The 20,938-nt window shown below is 45.5% G+C and overlaps 1 protein-coding gene across 1 annotated transcript in view; it reads right to left on the minus strand.

Moving 5' to 3' along the window:
• Window positions 1–419: 419 nt before the first annotated feature.
• Window positions 420–20,938, minus strand: part of LOC108700617 (lamin-A-like) — a 30,473-nt gene continuing 9,954 nt past the window's right edge. The window contains 12 exon segments of the mRNA XM_041574563.1: window positions 420–2,362; window positions 2,600–2,860; window positions 7,184–7,285; window positions 7,411–7,530; window positions 9,897–10,004; window positions 10,143–10,327; window positions 10,330–10,367; window positions 10,595–10,815; window positions 11,007–11,132; window positions 12,339–12,509; window positions 13,016–13,141; window positions 14,636–14,792. Coding sequence (XP_041430497.1) covers window positions 2,333–2,362; window positions 2,600–2,860; window positions 7,184–7,285; window positions 7,411–7,530; window positions 9,897–10,004; window positions 10,143–10,327; window positions 10,330–10,367; window positions 10,595–10,815; window positions 11,007–11,132; window positions 12,339–12,509; window positions 13,016–13,141; window positions 14,636–14,792 — 1,645 coding nt within the window. The 3' untranslated portion in view covers window positions 420–2,332.

Here is a 20,938-nt window from a genome sequence, read left to right on the forward strand (position 1 = left end):
TCTTTACTGTAAGGACAGTCAGGTTATGGGATTCCCTACCAAGAGAGGGGGAATGAGTGATTCATTGGTGGGTAGGAAAGGAGATTTCACCATCAGCATAGGAAGGGGTTCTTTACTGTAAGGACAGTCAGGTTATGGGATTCCCTACCAAGAGAGGGGAATGAGTGATTCATTGGTGGGGAGGAAAGGAGATCTGACCATCAGCATAGGAAGGGGTTCTTTACTGTAAGGACAGTCAGGTTATGGGATTCCCTACCAAGAGAGGGGAATGAGTGATTCATTGGAGGAAAGGAGATCTCACCATCAGCATAGGAAGGGGTTCTTTGCTGTAAGGCATTTGTGCTTGAGTCTTGTTTCAGTCTGTTACTTTACTGTATAAGGTCAGGGTGAGACAAATACAGGGAAGAGACAGAGTCGGGTTGGGTTTATGGGATTGTTTATTGGCAGTGTGCGGGGGAATCAGATATATATATATAGGCAGTACAGTAAGTACAGTAAGTACAGTAAGTAGACAAGCAGCCGGGGGACAGTAAGGCACAAGTTTATGAGCTGGAGCTAAAGGCACAGGATTGGGCGCAATATAATGTATAGAAGCAAAGCTCAGAGCTCAGGAGTCACAATCAGACAGATTATTGTACCCCGTTATTATATAATTACCCAAATCTGTCACACGCCCCTCCAGGCAGAATTAACCTGTTGGAATCCTGTCCAGTCAGTGAACTCCGCACATTTCCCCCCACTATGAACTAAAACTCCCATCACCTTTATATTGATCCTTTTTAACAACAAACAAAGGGGAGGAGTCAATAAATGCATAATTAGACAGTATCATTAGATATGGGCGGAGTTTATTCTGGGTACCACCCCCTATATTATATATGTAAATAGGGCACAGCCATGTTCCATTTCTTCCTTCTTTAACCTCAGCTCCCACTTGTTGCACAACTGCAACTCCCAGCATGCCTTCCCCCTCGCTTCTATGTTGCAGGATGCTGGGAGTTGTAGTCCATCTGGGGACCCCATGTACGCACCTCCGGGGCACCTACACAGTTACACTCATTTCTTCTTATTCCATATAAAAATGTTACACCCCCCCCTTTCAAAAGGAAATAATTATGTTACAACTCCCCGCAACCCCCGGTGGGATAAAATCAAATTGAAATATTTGTCTATATTTTGAGTTTTGCTGCACAGAAAGTGACCTGTGAGACTAATGACAAACGAGTGATCTGGGCAGGGAGGGCCCCGGGCCCCTAATATCCTTAATTAAATCTGGCGTCTGAAGCTGTAACTCACGGCAACCAACCGGCAGTCAGCTCTGATCTGGAAAATGCAGCAAGACATATTAAAGCTCAAATCTGATTGGTGGGTTCAATTTAATGGCGTAACACTGATGTGCTTGTATGGTCCCACCCCCTTGGATATGGCTCCACCCCCAGCAAAGAATAAAAATCCCAGTTAGTTTAGTGATCAATTAAAAAGCCTTTCTGCCCCATCCCTGGGGGGTTCTCATATACCAGCCCAAGTGCAATCTTCCACGTTGTTACCCACAATGCAATGTTTTCCCACAAACAGGGGGCGGGGCATGTTTAGGAGCCAATAGGTGCAACTGCATCAATTTCTACAGGACCATAACGGCGGCTGTAAATGAGCCCAGCTTTGGTAAAGAAATGTTTGCTGCAGGGAATCCGGCACTCCCTGCTACCTTTGGTCAGCGTAGCCCCCTGAAAATGAACTCCCTGCACCTTTGGCTCCTGCTACTCCAATAGCATCACTCAACCAAATACAACTCCCTGCATCTTTGGTTCAATTAATTTACAGCTTTGGCTTAAAACTGAGACATTTACTACTTTCAAACTGTCTGAACTACAAATCCCAGAATTCCCTGTTGGCAGTGGCCATGTTTCAGGAGTCAGAAGGAAGTATTGGGGTTCTAGTGCATCCGCTGAGCCCCGATATTAGTAATGCCCCAATCCCTGAGCCCCACACCCTGAATCCATCACATATCAATGTCTGGTTTTAGCTGCAATACGTTGCTCTGCCTATAGGTGGCGCTGCCATTGATCACAGGGTTATCCAGAAGGGGCGGCACTGAGCTCCATGGTGAGCACTGTTCACTGTGATTGGCTGTAGGGGGTGGGATGGAACCATTCTTGAGGCATTATGGGGGGGTCCAGAGCAAACAATATATTTTGGTTTCCGTTATAACAGATACAGGTAAATTTTGCCTTAAAAAAAATGTGCATTTTTTTTCCTTTATAAAATTCTTGAAGTATAAAATTTTCTCTTTTGTTTGGGCACTTGTTGGGCAGTTGGTAATGGCGGCTTCAGGTTACATTATACTGCAGTTCTGCGGGGTGACCTGTAGATGGAGACAAAGAGAGAGTATTGCATAGAGTGGGTGCGAACACAGCAAATCCTATAGGGAGCTACTGCCACCTAGTGGTCAAATGAAGTCTTACAGCCTTCTATAAGTTCTATTAGGAGAAGGTTCTATCAGGAGAAGGTTCTATTAGGAGAAGGTTCTATCAGGAGTAGGTTCTATCAGGAGAAGGTTCTATGAGGAGAAGGTTCTATCAGGTGTAAGTTCTCTACCCACCTGGGCACGTTGGTCATTTCCAACAATGAAGGTCCTGGTGCCAAGACTCTCCCCGAGGCCACTGCCCCCGCTGGTTCCCCCGGTGCCGCGGTAGGTCCGGGTTACGGTGACACTGGAGGACGAGGAACCTGACGTTCCGGTGACCAACCCAGAACCCTGAGGGGCAACAAAACCCTTGTCAGCTGGGCGCCCACAGCTGGTGCAAACAGTGCGAGAGCGCAGGTTGTACTCCCCGGGGTCTCCACTAGAATTCTGCCCATCCTAGAGGGACACGAAGAAAAGTTACCTACAAGCAGGCCCTTCTTCATACGGCAAACGGGGTCATATACTAAAAGGTGCAAAGCCAACAACCAATAGCAACCAACTATCAGGTGTGCGGCTCATTGACACCAAACATCTCGTTGTGAAATATTACACCTGAGCAACTTTGTACCTTTAATTGCAACTAATAGAGGCACCATCTCTCCCTACTATACCTGCTATCCCACAGTCACACTCCCTTCCCAGAGACTATTATCCACTGTTACTATAGGCACATCTCTCCCTACTATACCTGCTATCCCACAGTCACACTCCCTTCCCAGAGACTATTATCCACTGTTACTATAGGCACCATCTCTCCCTACTATACCTGCTATCCCACAGTCACACTCCCTTCCCAGAGACTATTATCCCACTGTTACTATAGGCACCATCTCTCCCTACTATACCTGCTATCCCACAGTCACACTCCCTTCCCAGAGACTATTATCCACTGTTACTATAGGCACCATCTCTCCCTACTATACCTGCTATCCCACAGTCACACTCCCTTCCCAGAGACTATTATCCACTGTTACTATAGGCACCATCTCTCCCTACTATACCTGCTATCCCACAGTCACACTCCCTTCCCAGAGACTATTATCCACTGTTACTATAGGCACCATCTCTCCCTACTATACCTGCTATCCCACAGTCACACTCCCTTCCCAGAGACTATTATCCACTGTTACTATAGGCACCATCTCTCCTACTATACCTGCTATCCCACAGTCACACTCCCTTCCCAGAGACTATTATCCACTGTTACTATAGGCACCATCTCTCCCTACTATACCTGCTATCCCACAGTCACACTCCCTTCCCAGAGACTATTATCCCACTGTTACTATAGACACCATCTCTCCCTACTATACCTGCTATCCCACAGTCACACTCCCTTCCCAGAGACTATTATCCACTGTTACTATAGACACCATCTCTCCCTACTATACCTGCTATCCCACAGTCACACTCCCTTCCCAGAGACTATTATCCACTGTTACTATAGGCACCATCTCTCCTACTATACCTGCTATCCCACAGTCACACTCCCTTCCCAGAGACTATTATCCACTGTTACTATAGGCACCATCTCTCCCTACTATACCTGCTATCCCACAGTCACACTCCCTTCCCAGAGACTATTATCCACTGTTACTATAGGCACCATCTCTCCCTACTATACCTGCTATCCCACAGTCACACTCCCCTTCCCAGAGACTATTATCCACTGTTACTATAGGCACCATCTCTCCCTACTATACCTGCTATCCCACAGTCACACTCCCTTCCCAGAGACTATTATCCACTGTTACTATAGGCACCATCTCTCCCTACTATACCTGCTATCCCACAGTCACACTCCCTTCCCAGAGACTATTATCCACTGTTACTATAGACACCATCTCTCCCTACTATACCTGCTATCCCACAGTCACACTCCCTTCCCAGAGACTATTATCCACTGTTACTATAGGCACCATCTCTCCCTACTATACCTGCTATCCACAGTCACACTCCCTTCCCAGAGACTATTATCCACTGTTACTATAGGCACCATCTCTCCCTACTATACCTGCTATCCCACAGTCACACTCCCTTCCCAGAGACTATTATCCACTGTTACTATAGGCACCATCTCTCCCTACTATACCTGCTATCCCACAGTCACACTCCCTTCCCAGAGACTATTATCCACTGTTACTATAGACACCATCTCTCCCTACTATACCTGTTATCCCACAGTCACACTCCCTTCCCAGAGACTATTATCCACTGTTACTATAGACACCATCTCTCCCTACTATACCTGCTATCCCACAGTCACACTCCCTTCCCAGAGACTATTATCCACTGTTACTATAGACACATCTCTCCCTACTATACCTGCTATCCCACAGTCACACTCCCTTCCCAGAGACTAATATCCACTGTTACTATAGACACCATCTCTCCCTACTATACCTGCTATCCCACAGTCACACTCCCTTCCCAGAGACTATTATCCACTGTTACTATAGACACCATCTCTCCCTACTATACCTGCTATCCCACAGTCACACTCCCTTCCCAGAGACTATTATCCCACTGTTACTATAGACACCATCTTTCCCTACTATGCCTGCTATCCCACAGTCACACTCCCTTCCCAGAGACTATTATCCACTGTTACTATAGGCACCATCTCTCCCTACTATACCTGCTATCCCACAGTCACACTCCCTTCCCAGAGACTATTATCCCACTGTTACTATAGACACCATCTTTCCCTACTATACCTGCTATCCCACAGTCACACTCCCTTCCCAGAGACTATTATCCCACTGTTACTATAGGCACCATCTCTCCCTACTATACCTGCTATCCCACAGTCACACTCCCTTCCCAGAGACTATTATCCCACTGTTACTATAGGCACCATCTCTCCCTACTATACCTGCTATCCCACAGTCACACTCCCTTCCCAGAGACTATTATCCCACTGTTACTATAGACACCATCTCTCCCTACTATACCTGCTATCCCACAGTCACACTCCCTTCCCAGAGACTATTATCCACTGTTACTATAGACACCATCTCTCCCTACTATACCTGCTATCCCACAGTCACACTCCCTTCCCAGAGACTATTATCCACTGTTACTATAGACACCATCTCTCCCTACTATACCTGCTATCCCACAGTCACACTCCCTTCCCAGAGACTATTATCCCACTGTTACTATAGACACCATCTTTCCCTACTATACCTGCTATCCCACAGTCACACTCCCTTCCCAGAGACTATTATCCCACTGTTACTATAGACACCATCTTTCCCTACTATACCTGCTATCCCACAGTCACACTCCCTTCCCAGAGACTATTATCCCACTGTTACTATAGGCACCATCTCTCCCTACTATACCTGCTATCCCACAGTCACACTCCCTTCCCAGAGACTATTGTCCCACTGTTACTATAAGCACCATCTCTCCCTACTATACCTGCTATCCCACAGTCACACTCCCTTCCCAGAGACTATTATCCCACTGTTACTATAGGCACCATCTCTCCCTACTATACCTGCTATCCCACAGTCACACTCCCTTCCCAGAGACTATTATCCCACTGTTACTATAGGCACCATCTCTCCCTACTATACCTGCTATCCCACAGTCACACTCCCTTCCCAGAGACTATTATCCCACTGTTACTATAGACACCATCTCTCCCTACTATACCTGCTGTCCCACAGTCACACTCCCTTCCCAGAGACTATTATCCACTGTTACTATAGACACCATCTCCCCCTACTATACCTGCTATCCCACAGTCACTCTCCCTTCCCAGAGACTATTATCCACTGTTACTATAGACACCATCTTTCCCTACTATACCTGCTATCCCACAGTCACACTCCCTTCCCAGAGACTATTATCCACTGTTACTATAGACACCATCTCTCCCTACTATACCTGCTATCCCACAGTCACACTCCCTTCCCAGAGACTGTTATCCCACTGTTACTATAGACACCATCTTTCCCTACTATACCTGCTATCCCACAGTCACACTCCCTTCCCAGAGACTATTATCCACTGTTACTATAGGCACATCTCTCCCTACTATACCTGCTATCCCACAGTCACACTCCCTTCCCAGAGAATATTATCTACTGTTACTATAGACACCATCTCTCCCTACTATACCTGCTGTCCCACAGTCACACTCCCTTCCCAGAGACTATTATCCACTGTTACTATAGACACCATCTCCCCCTACTATACCTGCTATCCCACAGTCACTCTCCCTTCCCAGAGACTATTATCCACTGTTACTATAGACACCATCTTTCCCTACTATACCTGCTATCCCACAGTCACACTCCCTTCCCAGAGACTATTATCCACTGTTACTATAGACACCATCTCTCCCTACTATACCTGCTATCCCACAGTCACACTCCCTTCCCAGAGACTGTTATCCCACTGTTACTATAGACACCATCTTTCCCTACTATACCTGCTATCCCACAGTCACACTCCCTTCCCAGAGACTATTATCCACTGTTACTATAGGCACATCTCTCCCTACTATACCTGCTATCCCACAGTCACACTCCCTTCCCAGAGACTATTATCCACTGTTACTATAGGCACATCTCTCCCTACTATACCCACAGGCTGTATTATGTAGAACTAGTTCGGATGTTGACACCCCACTGGAGAAGAAGTCCTATAAGTGTGAGTCTGAGTAACTCATTGTGTATTTCAGTGTTCAGATGGATCAGGACTTACATGATGGTGGTGGTGGTGATGTGCCATGTCATCATCATCTTCATCATCTCCATCTTCATCGTTGATGACCACAGTGCGCACCAGCTTCCTCATAGCAACTTCCTATGGAGGGAGGAAAGGAATGAAGTCAATTATTTCATCTCAGTACTGGACCAGCTCCTTCATCTCCTGAGAGATGTTTTCTCCTCCTCTAACCAAAGTCAGTCTGTAAGTCAGTTGGTACCTACCTCATTGCTGGATGTGAGCAGAGCTGTGCGAATACTGTCGCCTGTTCCCCAGGAGCTCTGAGCCTTCCACACCAAATCAGTGGGGGGATTATTTGTGGCTCCAGCTCCTGATGCCCAGATCTGAAAGGAAATATAATATCCTTATCATTTACAGTAGGGGGTACATTATCCCTTATAATACATGAGTGATACTCAGAGTTCCCTGTATAACTCAGCCTGCAGCCTTGTGCCTTTATATGGTCACAGAACAACCCCCTCAGTGACTTCTAATATCCTTATTATTTACAGTAGGGGGTACATTATCGCTTATAATACATGAGTGATACTCAGAGTTCCCTGTATAACTCAGCCTGCAGCCTTGTGCCTTTATATGGTCACAGAACAACCCCTCAGTGACTTCTAATATCCTTATCATTTACAGTAGGGGGTACATTATCCCTTATAATACATGAGTGATACTCAGAGTTCCCTGTATAACTCAGCCTGCAGCCTTGTGTCTTTATATGGTCACAGAACAACCCCTCAGTGACTTCTAATATCCTTATCATTTACAGTAGGGGGTACATTATCCCTTATAATACATGAGTGATACTCAGAGTTCCCTGTATAACTCAGCCTGCAGCCTTGTGCCTTTATATGGTCACAGAACAACCCCTCAGTGACTTCTAATATCCTTATCATTTACAGTAGGGGGTACATTATCCCTTATAATACATGAGTGATACTCAGAGTTCCCTGTATAACTCAGCCTGCAGCCTTGTGCCTTTATATGGTCACAGAACAACCCCTCAGTGACTTCTAATATCCTTATCATTTACAGTAGGGGGTACATGATCCCGTACAATACAGGAGTTGTACAGTAAGTTCATGTGACTGCCAGCAGGGGGAGTGCTAAGCTCACAGAAGTCAGACAGAGAGTGGGAAGGAGCCAATTGGAGCAGCTCCCTGATTTGATCATTTATTTATAGGGAACAGAACACAGTGCGGAGCTGCTGGTTATGGGGGGGGGGTATTACAGACCAGACAGTTTCCTACTGAGTCAGACTGCCCCCCCAGTACAGGTTTCTGTGATTATGGGATGGGGGAGGGGCAGGATCGTTACAGGGTAATTACAGGATCCAGATGCCCACGATGTATGTTTTAAAGGACAAGTAACACCATAAAGAATAAATAAATATACAGTAAAAACTGGACCAGAACAAAATTCGTGAAAATATAGAAAATATCAGAGAAATACATTATGGAAATACATGGGGTGTAAAACTGATGTTTCCCAGGCTCTTTTTACATATCTATTTATATCTGTCTCATAAAGTCATTGCCCTGTTTTATTTCGTTTCCTTCCCTCGTCTCTAATCTGCCACATGTTGGGAAACAGAAGCAAAGATTTGATTGGTTGCTATGGATAACTGCACTGGTGGAAGTCCTGACGTTCCTGTCTGACCATGGGAAAGAGAGCAGCCCAGGAGCAGGAAGTACAGAGAATCAGAGCTCTGTACCTGGGTAAGTACTGGGGGAGATTGGATTCACTTACCCAGGGGGAGGTTCCTGTCTGACCATGGGAAAGAGAACAGCCCAGGAGCAGGAAGTACAGAGAATCAGAGCTCTGTACCTGGGTAAGTACTGGGGGAGATTGGATTCACTTACCCAGGGGGAGGTTCCTGTCTGACCATGGGAAAGAGAACAGCCCAGGAGCAGGAAGTACAGAGAATCAGAGCTCTGTACCTGGGTAAGTACTGGGGGAGATTGGATTCACTTACCCAGGGGGAGGTTCCTGTCTGACCATGGGAAAGAGAGCAGCCCAGGAGCAGGAAGTACAGAGAATCAGAGCTCTGTACCTGGGTAAGTACTGGGGGAGATTGGATTCACTTACCCAGGGGGAGGTTCCTGTCTGACCATGGGAAAGAGAACAGCCCAGGAGCAGGAAGTACAGAGAATCAGAGCTCTGTACCTGGGTAAGTACTGGGGGAGATTGGATTCACTTACCCAGGGGGAGGTTCCTGTCTGACCATGGGAAAGAGAGCAGCCCAGGAGCAGGAAGTACAGAGAATCAGAGCTCTGTACCTGGGTAAGTACTGGGGGAGATTGGATTCACTTACCCAGGGGGAGGTTACTGTCTGACCATGGGAAAGAGAACAGCCCAGGAGCAGGAAGTACAGAGAATCAGAGCTCTGTACCTGGGTAAGGTCCCACACCATTCTCTATATGGATTTATATAATACAGGAATGGGATCTGTTATCCAGAACGCATGGGGTTTTTGGTTAATGGATCTTTCTGCAATTTGGATCTTCATACCTTAAGTCTACTAGAAAATCATATAAACATGAAATAACCCCAATAGGCTGGTTTTGCTTCCAATAAGGATTAATTATATCTTAGTTGGGATCAAGTACCAGCTACTGGAATTATTCACAGCTTCACAGGTTTTCGGATATCGGATCCCTTTGTGAGAGCTCGGACCTCATCCCCTGACCCTGGCGCTCACCGTTACGGTTTGTCCGGCCTTTAGTGTAAGTCTGGGAGGGAACCTGTACACAATGGGGGTCTCGTCACCAATCTGCCGCTTGATCTGCCAGTTCCCCAGCGATTGGTCCTGTAACACAACAGGGGGCACACGGTCAAGCACAAAGTCTATGGAGCTCTGGTATTAATAAGTTATAGGGCAATATGGCAGCTCCCGCCCATGTGTATAATACAGACAATAATAATACATAGGGACTGGTGTACCTACCTCACTAGTCTTGTTCCTCAGTCGGACGTATTTCCCCTCGGGATCCACCTCTTCCACTGACACCTTCCCGGTGGTGCGGGCGTGTTGGTTGTAACTGGTGCTGTGCGATTCCCCTTCTCCCAGGCGACGTCTCTTGGTGGCAGAGGAAGAAACGTGGGTCCCAGAATGAGAGGCGCTGGTCCGGGCCGACCTCTTCTGTGGGGGGGACTGGGGGAGAGACTCAGCCTGGGGGGGGGGGGGGCAGAGAGTTACTCAGTACTGCTCTACTATTCAATGATACACAATGTTATTCATAATGGCCCTCCAAATGTTTTGGCCCCTGGAAAAGAACAGGTGACCAGCAAATGCTTCCTGCTGATTGGTTGCTATGGGTTACTGCCCCTGGGCAAACTTAGTGCCTTTTATTATAAGTGATGAATGTCAAGCCCCGCCCACTGGAAAGCTCCGCCTACCTCTCCTCCTCTCCCTCCAGTAACTTGCGATAGGCGTTGATCTCCATGTCCAGCGCCAGTTTAATGTCCAGCAGCTCCTGGTACTCGTCCAGCTGTTGCTGCATGCGGGCCCTCATTTCTGCCATCTCCCGGTCCTTGTCGGCCAAGAGCCGGCGGCTGGAGTCACGTTCACGCGCGTAGGCGTCCTCCAGGTCCCGTAGTTTGGCCTCTCTGGCCGCCAGCTGAAAAGGAGCAGCCAAAAAGTCACCCCTGGGCCCTGAATCCCCATAGTAGATATTAACACAGTGCTTGCCAGGGGGCGCTGTTTCTTGATTAGAGTAAAGGAAATCAATATGGCAGCTCCCATGCTGGATCCAGATACCCAGAGAGGGAGTGCCCTTATACTGTAGGTAGGTAGCTGGTGATCCCATACCTGTTTCTGCAGTTGGCTGAGTTGGGTCGAGAGACTGTCGATGCGGATCCTGCTCTGCTGAATCTCCTCCTGGGCTTCTCCCACCAGGCTGCTGTTCCTCTCGGCGGACTGCTTGGCATTCTCCAGCTGTGGGGGGAGGGGGGGTACAGACATTGTATCAGTTGCACAGATCTATGGATACACAGCACTGACTGATACACACAGAGAAGCACATCTGCACATCGAGATGCTGTATGAGCACAGGGTGAGCAGAAACCTTGATTCTGGGATGGCAGTGGATGTGATTTACTTAGACTTTGCTAAATCATTTGATACAGTGCCACACAGAAGGTTACTGGTTAAATTAAGGAATGTTGGCCTGGAACATTGTATTTGTACCTGGATAGAGAACTGGCTAAAAGATACAAAGAGTGGTTGGGAAACTGGGCAGCAAACTGGAAAATGAGGTTCAATGTTGATAAATGCAGGTTATGCACTTTGGCAAAAATAATATAAATGCAAGTTATACACTAAATGGCAGTGTGTTGGGAGTTTCCTTAAATGAGAAGGATCTTGGGGTCTTTGTAGATAACAAGTTGTCTAATTCTGGGCAGTGTCATTCTGTGGCTACTAAAGCAAATAAAGTTCTTGTATAAAAAAGGGCATTAACTCAAGGGATGAAACATAATTGTGTCTCTTTATAGGTCCCTGGTGAGGCCTCATCTGGAGTATGGGGGCAGTTTTGGACTCCAGTCCTTAAGAGGGATATAAATGAGCTGGAGAGAGTGCAGAGACTAAGTGCAACTAAACTGGTTAGAGGGAGGGAAGAGTTAAATTATGAGGGGAGACTGACAAGGTTGGGGTTGTTTTCTCTGGGGGAAAAAAGGCGCTTGTGAGGGGACATGATTAGACTTTACAAGTACATTAGAGGACATTATAGACAAATAGCAGGGGACCTTTTTACCCATAAAGAGAATCACGTACCAGAGGCCTCCCCTTCAGACTAGAGGAAAAGAAGTTTCATTTAAAGGAACAGAGTAGGGGGTTCATCACAGTGAGGACAGTGAGGTTGGGGAATGCACTGCCGGGTGATGATTCAGTTAATGACTATAAGAGGGACTTGGATGATTTCTTGGACAGACATAATACAAAGGCTATTGTGATACTAAACTCTATAGTTAGTATAGATATGGGTATATATCATTTATGTGACAGTAGGGAGGGGTGTGTGTATGGGGCTGGGGTTTCATTTGGAGGGGTTGGACTTTGATGGACTTTGTCTTTAACCCGATTTAACTATATAACTACGGTATGTAACAAGTATATACCAGCACAGCAGTTCTGTTGCCTTACCTTGGCATTGTAGGTCTTCCCCAGTTCTTCCTTGTACAGGCCTATCTGACCCTCATGCTGGGCACGCAAATCCTGAAGGGCGTCCGCCAACTTTGACTCAAACTCCCTCTGGCGCCCATTGTCCACCTCCACCACCCGGGTGTCATGCCGGCGTCTAGTCTCCCGCATCTCCTGTAAGAGAAGAAAGACGGGTTCAACCACAGACACGACTTCTACACGACAACAAATTCCTTCTGTGCCGCTCTCTGTTTTGATTTGGGGCTTGGGAAGAAACGTTCATTGTTCCCAAATATTTATGGGAAACCGCAGTCACATGTCTGTACCGGTTACACCGCCGGATACTTCAGAGCACCGACTGCTGGTCCAAACCACAAATAGAAAGAGAAGAGGAAGCGATACAGAAAAGTGGGGCGGCACGGATAACAATTGTGCAGAATCTGAACCACAATATGGCAGATAATTAATAGTAAATTATATATAAATAATGGCTACGGTTAATAGCAATATCCAATGGGAATGAATTTTAGCCCGATGCAATGGTGTACAGAGACTTTGTACCACTACAAAAATTTTACCTCTAATCTGCGTGGTGGTTGCTGGGGTCACTAGCTCTTTTGCATTCAAAATGGCAGGTTCAAGAGAGGTTGTACAGATAAGAGAAGTTTGTGTGAACGCACCTCGCTGTAAATGTTCTTTTGAAACTCAAGCTCCTCCTTCAGCGTCTGGTTACGGTTCTCAGTATCCACGCGACGGAGCATCTCGTCTTGCAGTTGTTTCTTTGTGTCAGCGAGGCTGGCCTCCAACTGCGGGGAGAGAGAAGTCTGTTGTCTTGGCCTTAAAACGCTGTGTTGATCTAACTGAACCCCTCCCAGTAGGTCTTAGCAGTTAGTTAAACCACTAGGTTTCAAAGTTGGCACTCTCAACAGTCAGTTATGGCTGGAATCAACAAAACCCACTAGGGCTTGAAGGTGCCTCCTATGGCTTTAAGTTAATGTTATCAACCAAGGGTTTTATCATCATAACTCATCTTGAACCAAGTGTTTTATGGTCTTAACTCAGTCTTGAAACAACTAAAGGTTGTATGTACAACTAAGACTCAGCAGTGAGTTGAACCAATAGGGCTCAAAGTTGGCACTTCCAACAGTCTGTCGTATGACTTTAACAGACTAAAGGTTGTTTGGCCTTTATTCAGTCTTAAACCAACTAAGACATCCCAGTCTTGGCCTTCTAATCCACTAGGTCCTGGACCTTGTCTAAGTATTCTTATTATTGTCTCAATGTCAGCTATGGGCTTGAAGATGGCTCCCTAAACTGTTTTCTTGGCTTTAACTCTTTAGCTATCTAAGACCCTCCCAGTCTTGGTCTTTGGAGCCACTAGGTCTCACTAGGTGAGTTGGATCTCTAGTAGGATTCTTCAGGTGTCTTAAGAGTTACATCAGTCTTCAACCCAGTTAGATCCCTTAGCCTCAGCCTTTTAAGCTGCTAGGTCTCAACAGTTAGGTGAACCCAGACTAGGTGACCTTCATACATTAACCTAGATGCTTTACTGTCACCCTATCATAGTATTCCAAGGGTATCCCAGGTGGCATTCACTTCAAATCATCCACACTTACCTCCTGCTTAGAAAGGAAATTTGCAGAGAACATGCAGAAGCAAGGAAATGTTTCGAAATTTCTGCAAACAGACTTGGTTTTCACACTGCCGTTCCCTTAATTTGCCTAATTACCCCCTTTAGAACAGTAAGTGGCAGAATTGGATGGCAGATGGGTGGCCATTTAGATCTGCCTAATACTCCCCCTGCCACCCACTACCCCCACACTAAACACAGATGGAAATGGTGAGACACCAAAACATGACACAGCTTGTGCTACCGGCTCCTGTCTGTCAGGCAATAAATTCACCTCAGAGAACTCCAAGCCGTTGGATCAGTGCCAGATATTATCATCCAAGGAGGAACGGCTTAACCCCATGGCTGCAGGTAATCAAAACCGGCCAAAAACTACACCATGATAAACACCAGTCAACAACTGAAGCATTACCCAACTTCCAGGATATAAACCTTGGACCTCCAGTTGATGGGCTACAACTAGAACTTACATCAACCTCTGCAGTTTTATACGCTGAGGCTCTACCATAGGATTATACTTATTTGCAGATACAGAAATTGTCAGGATATAAATGTAAGAAGTAGAGTTTGGAGAGGATCAGTGATGGCTTGGTTATGGGGCATGTTAAGGCCTTGGTCAATAACATTTATGAGCTCTTCCCAGTTGCTTCCCCACTGCTTGGACTCTCACCTTTGCAACCTGAGCCTTAAGTTCCCTGATCTCATTCTCCAGATTCCTCTTCTCTCCCAGCGCTGTGGTGAGGGCGGCATCTTTGGAGTTCAACAGGGCCTCCAAATCCTTCAGCCGGGCCTGAGCTGTCAATAGATCGCTCTCTTTCTTGGCATTCCTATATTGTAAAGACAAACAAAACAAGATAAGAATGTGGCCTTCAAACATGGAGTCAGATATGACTGAGGCAAAGGATTCTGGGTAATGGAACGTGTGACCAAGCCAACTGATCCTATAGAAGGAACTACTGAGTGCAGGAAATAGATTGAATTCCCAAAAGTTTGAGGGGTGCAGAGGGGCCCTTAAAAGATTTTTCTGTGGGGCCCAGTTCTTCATCTCTCTTGTGGTTTCTCCATATACTTGTTCAGACTACTCCCCTAATTTTTCTGGAGGATTGATGGACACCCATAATTATCTGAGAGGTGGGGAATAGGGTATTTAGGGAATTCCCATGCTGTGTTATTTGGGCTAACATACTGTATCATATATTTGCAGGGATCTCTGCAAAGTGTCAGGACTGAAATTGACGATTCTTGTCCACTCACTCCTACCAGGGCTTCTGTTCTCAGGGTCTCACAAAGTGAAAAAAGATTTTGGCCGGAGAAGGAAATAAATCCCTGCAACATAAGGGAAGATATTTTCCATTTCCAGCCTGAGCTGAATACAGTTGGTTTAGAATTAATATAAACTATCCCCCCTATTCTGGGGATGTAATTGTCCTGCAGGAACAAGTCCCTATTTTGTCACCAGGACAGCTGAGCATGTGGCAAGAAGCCTTCACGGCCCTTAGGAGAGTTTCTTACAAAAGTCATTTTGTTTACAAGAATCCCAGCTGCCGTGCAGAGCCGGAGTCACAGTTGCCGTGCAGAGCCGGAGTCACAGTTGCCGTGCAACTTTCAGCTGTTGGTTATTGTTATATCTCTATTGTGCTGGTGAGACCCATATAGAGATTTCTACTGGTCTGCCTTCAGTTGTCTAAACTGATGCCCTGGGTGTTGCACTTCAAAGTGAATGTGGAGACTGAAGGACTAGAGGATGAAGACAAGGTGAAGACCCCAGAACTCAATGAAAATATTAGGAAAAGGTGGAGATAGCAGGACTAGATCACAGTAGTAGGACTAGGTAGAGACAGTAGGGTAAGGCTAAGGTAGAAGGAAATGGTGGGGACAGCAGGTCTAGATGACAATATTAGGAGGAGACAATAGGACATGGTGTAGACAACAGTAAGACTAGGTGAAGATAGCAGAACTAGATGACAGCAGTAGGACTAGGATGAGACTGCAGGACTAGTTGATTAGAGTAGGACTAGGTAGAGAAAACAGGAGTAGATGACAATAGTAGGACATGCTGATGTGTAGAGAACAAGGAAAAACAAGACAATAGCACTGATTTAGGAGAATTAGGGCAAGATAGAGACAATAGGGAACAATATTTAATGTTCTGGGAACTATACATAGAGAAAACAATTAAGTGTAACCAGTGAGGAGTTGCCGGGTTCACTATAAATAATTTTATGGGTTACAATTCAGGTTGGGGCAGAGGAGGAGCGAAGAGGCGGGTATTTGCACGTGGGAGTATATCGTTAATGAAGAGAAGGGTAAATGAAAACTTGTGCCCGATTATGTAGGAGTGAGTGAGTGTGCTGTTCCCTCAGTTTGGCCAAAATCCAGAATCTCTATTTTGTACAAAGTCTATACTGCACTCTCTCATAGACCCTGCGCCTTCCCCAGCAATATGGTTGGCCAGTGCCAAGGTAATTGCTCTCTCCGAGCCTGCAGAAAGAGAGGATTAGGAGTTCCTCAATAAGAGTCTATAAGATGGAGACAGTAGGACAAGATGGAGACAGTAGGACAAGATGGAGACAGTAGGACAAGATGGAGACTGTAGGGCAAGATGGAGACAGAAGGACAAGATGGAGACAGTAGGACAAGATGGAGACAGTAGGGCAAGATGGAGACAGTAGGGCAAGATGGAGACAGTAGGGCAAGATAGAGAAAGTTGGGCAAGATGGAGACTGTAGGGAAAGAAGGGGACAGTAGGACAAGATGGAGACAGTAGGGCAAGATGGAAAGAGTAGGACACGATGGAGACAGTAGGTCAAGATGGAGACAGTAGGACAAGATGGAGATAGTAGGACAAGATAGAGATAGTAGAACAAGATGGAGATAGTAGGACAAGATGGAGATAGTAGGACAAGATAGAGAAAGTTGGGCAAGATGGAGACAGTAGGGAAAGAAGGGGACAGTAGGACAAGATGAAGGCAGTAAGACAAGATGGAGACAGTGGGAGAAGATTGAGACACAATAAGATGGAGAAAGTAGGGCAAGACAGAGCAGTAGAACATGATGAAGACAACCAAACCAGCCCAGGCAACAACAGCAGAGGATATTGGGGCCCTTTAGCGAAAAGAAAGAAGGCTGAAACTGGAGTTGCATTTGTCTGGATTTGTCCTACTGGTTTCTATGGGGTAGTTGATCATTTTCAGCCTACTCCTGAATAAATCATTAAAAGGATTGTGGGAACTGTAGTCCAGAAACATCAGCAATGGAATCTTAAAGTAAAAGTTCTATGATAGATCTTTCCTCAGCTCTCCAGGGCCAGGGGCTCACATAATGCAAGAAGGTCCAATGATGAGGATCCTGCCTTCTCTTTGCTCTTTGCACTTCCTACTTCCTGTTCTTTGTCTTTATGATCAGAGCTGGGGCATTAACCCTTTGAGCAATGTTGTGGGCATCCCCAGAGATCACTACTATATATGTATATATACAGATTTCCCTCATTAGTTGTAAGCAGTTGGAAAGTGTTTTTGGGCTTTTTCCCCCCCGGCACAAGTCAATGTGTCAGTTTAACAGACGGATTGTTTCACCTTTCCTCTAGGCAAACGGATGTCTAATAAAAGAGGGGGGGGCAGGGAGGGGCCCCTGGTATTTATAGAGCCAGTAATGCGCTTCCAGGCAAATATCCAAGTTTCCAAACATTCTGCTGGAGCGGCTCTTATGGAGGCAACGCTGCCCCCTGGCTGCAGGAATGACACTTCTCCAGGACTCTTCCCACTCATGTCCTTATTGCCAAGGAATTAACAGAAGGTACAAGCAGGGAAACTCTGCAACTCCCAGTAAACCCTGACAGCTAAAGGGAGTTGTAGTTTAACATGATCTGCCCAATGATGCACCAACCTGCTGCCCTCTGTTTATAGAACACACATAATATTTATGTTAATAACAGTGCAATGCCCAGCAGCATTATACACACAGTCTTTGTATTTACTGACCCACATAGTCTGGAGCTGGACTGGCACCTAAATTAGTACTAACTCTTAGAGTAACGATTATATCACTGAGTAAAGTGATACACAGGACACACGCCACATTCATGTATTATAAAGGATAATGTACCCCCTACTGTAAATGATAAGGATATTAGAAGTCACTGAGGGGTTGTTCTGTGACCATATAAAGACATAAGGCTGCAGGCTGAGTTATACAGGGAACTCTGAGTATCACTCATTTATTATAAGGGATAATGTACCCCCTACTGTAAATGATAAGGATATTAGAAGTCACTGAGGGGTTGTTCTGTGACCATATAAAGGCACAAGGCTGCAGGCTGAGTTATACAGGGAACTCTGAGTATCACTCATGTATTATAAGGGATAATGTACCCCCTACTGTAAATGATAAGGATATTAGAAGTCACTGAGGGGTTGTTCTGTGACCATATAAAGACACAAGGCTGCAGGCTGAGTTATACAGGGAACTCTGAGTATCACTCATGTATTATAAGGGATAATGTACCCCCTACTGTAAATGATAAGGATATTAGAAGTCACTGAGGGGTTGTTCTGTGACCATATAAAGGCACAAGGCTGCAGGCTGAGTTATACAGGGAACTCTGAGTATCACTCATGTATTATAAGGGATAATGTACCCCCTACTGTAAATGATAAGGATATTAGAAGTCACTGAGGGGTTGTTCTGTGACCATATAAAGGCACAAGGCTGCAGGCTGAGTTATACAGGGAACTCTGAGTATCACTCATGTATTATAAGGGATAATGTACCCCCTACTGTAAATGATAAGGATATTAGGAGTCACTGAGGGGTTGTTCTGTGACCATATAAAGGCACAAGGCTGCAGGCTGAGTTATACAGGGAACTCTGAGTATCACTCATGTATTTTAAGTGATAATGTACCCCCTACTGTAAATGATAAGGATATTAGAAGTCACTGAGGGGTTGTTCTGTGACCATATAAAGGCACAAGGCTGCAGGCTGAGTTATACAGGGAACTCTGAGTATCACTCATGTATTATAAGGGATAATGTACCCCCTACTGTAAATGATAAGGATATTAGAAGTCACTGAGGGGTTGTTCTGTGACCATATAAAGGCACAAGGCTGCAGGCTGAGTTATACAGGGAACTCTGAGTATCACTCATGTATTATAAGGGATAATGTACCCCCTACTGTAAATGATAAGGATATTAGAAGTCACTGAGGGGTTGTTCTGTGACCATATAAAGGCACAAGGCTGCAGGCTGAGTTATACAGGGAACTCTGAGTATCACTCATGTATTATAAGGGATAATGTACCCCCTACTGTAAATGATAAGGATATTAGAAGTCACTGAGGGGTTGTTCTGTGACCATATAAAGACACAAGGCTGCAGGCTGAGTTATACAGGGAACTCTGAGTATCACTCATGTATTATAAGGGATAATGTACCCCCTACTGTAAATGATAAGGATATTAGAAGTCACTGAGGGGTTGTTCTGTGACCATATAAAGGCACAAGGCTGCAGGCTGAGTTATACAGGGAACTCTGAGTATCACTCATGTATTATAAGGGATAATGTACCCCCTACTGTAAATGATAAGGATATTAGAAGTCACTGAGGGGTTGTTCTGTGACCATATAAAGGCACAAGGCTGCAGGCTGAGTTATACAGGGAACTCTGAGTATCACTCATGTATTATAAGGGATAATGTACCCCCTACTGTAAATGATAAGGATATTAGAAGTCACTGAGGGGTTGTTCTGTGACCATATAAAGGCACAAGGCTGCAGGCTGAGTTATACAGGGAACTCTGAGTATCACTCATGTATTATAAGGGATAATGTACCCACACTGGACCCCATACTGTATATAAGGGTAGATAATGGTACTGGGGAGAGGGGGTACCAGGGAGGAATAGTTGGGTATCTGGACAGGTGGAATATTGTGTCTGTTTCTGATGCCAATAGGAGGGACAGTATTACAATCAGACAAAGCAACTCTGTACAACAATACAAATTCTTGTGGAATGAACAAACGGATGAAATACAAATAAATAATGAGGATTATGAAACCTCCATTTAAATCATTCTTGACTCAAGTCTCACCGCACCCCAAATGATAGAAACATTTTTGGAAGGTTTCCAAATTCTCAGCATTTGTAGGGCAGGTAAATACAACCCGAAATACTTGTCATAACAGAATTGTCAAAGTGATTTCCCTCTAACACGACACTGTCCCGGGGATTATATGGTGCCCCAAAAATGTGCCCCCAGACACAGTCACTTGGGGTCCCTATAGATACAGGTCTGAATTCAGCTCTCAGGAACTTTACTGTGAAATCTGTCAGTGTCTTGCTCAACTTTCCCTTTAATTGTAGAGGTCACTTTATAAACAGAGAATATTAGAACTATAATAGTTCTATTTGTGGCCTCCTAATAAGCACTGTCATTGTTACACACCCAGGTACAGCCCTTAAAGGGATACTGTCATGGGAAAAATGTTGTTCTCAAAACACATCAGTTAATAGTGCTGCTCCAGCAGAATTCTGCACTGAAATCCATTTCTCAAAAGAGCAAACAGATTTTTTTATATTCAATTTTGAAATCTGACATGGGGATAGACATATTGTCAGTTTCCCAGCTGCCCCCAGTCATGTGACTTGTGCTTCGAGAAACTTCAGTCTCTCTTTACTGCTGTACTGCAAGTTGGACTGATATCACCCCCTCCCTTTTCCCCCCAGCAGCCAAACAAAAGAACAATGGGAAGGTAACCAGATAACAGCTCCCTAACACAAGATAACAGCTGCCTGGTAGATCTAAGAACAGCACTCAATAGTAAAATCCAGGTCCCACTGAGACACATTCAGTTACATTGAGTAGGAGAAACAACAGGCTGCCAGAAAGCAGTTCCATCCTAAAGTGCTGGCTCTTTCTGAAATCACATGACCAGGCAAAATGAGCTGAGATGCACCTACACACCAATATTA

The sequence above is a fragment of the Xenopus laevis genome, chromosome 8S, assembly GCF_017654675.1.
Source record: "Xenopus laevis strain J_2021 chromosome 8S, Xenopus_laevis_v10.1, whole genome shotgun sequence".
Lineage (NCBI taxonomy): Eukaryota > Metazoa > Chordata > Amphibia > Anura > Pipidae > Xenopus > Xenopus laevis.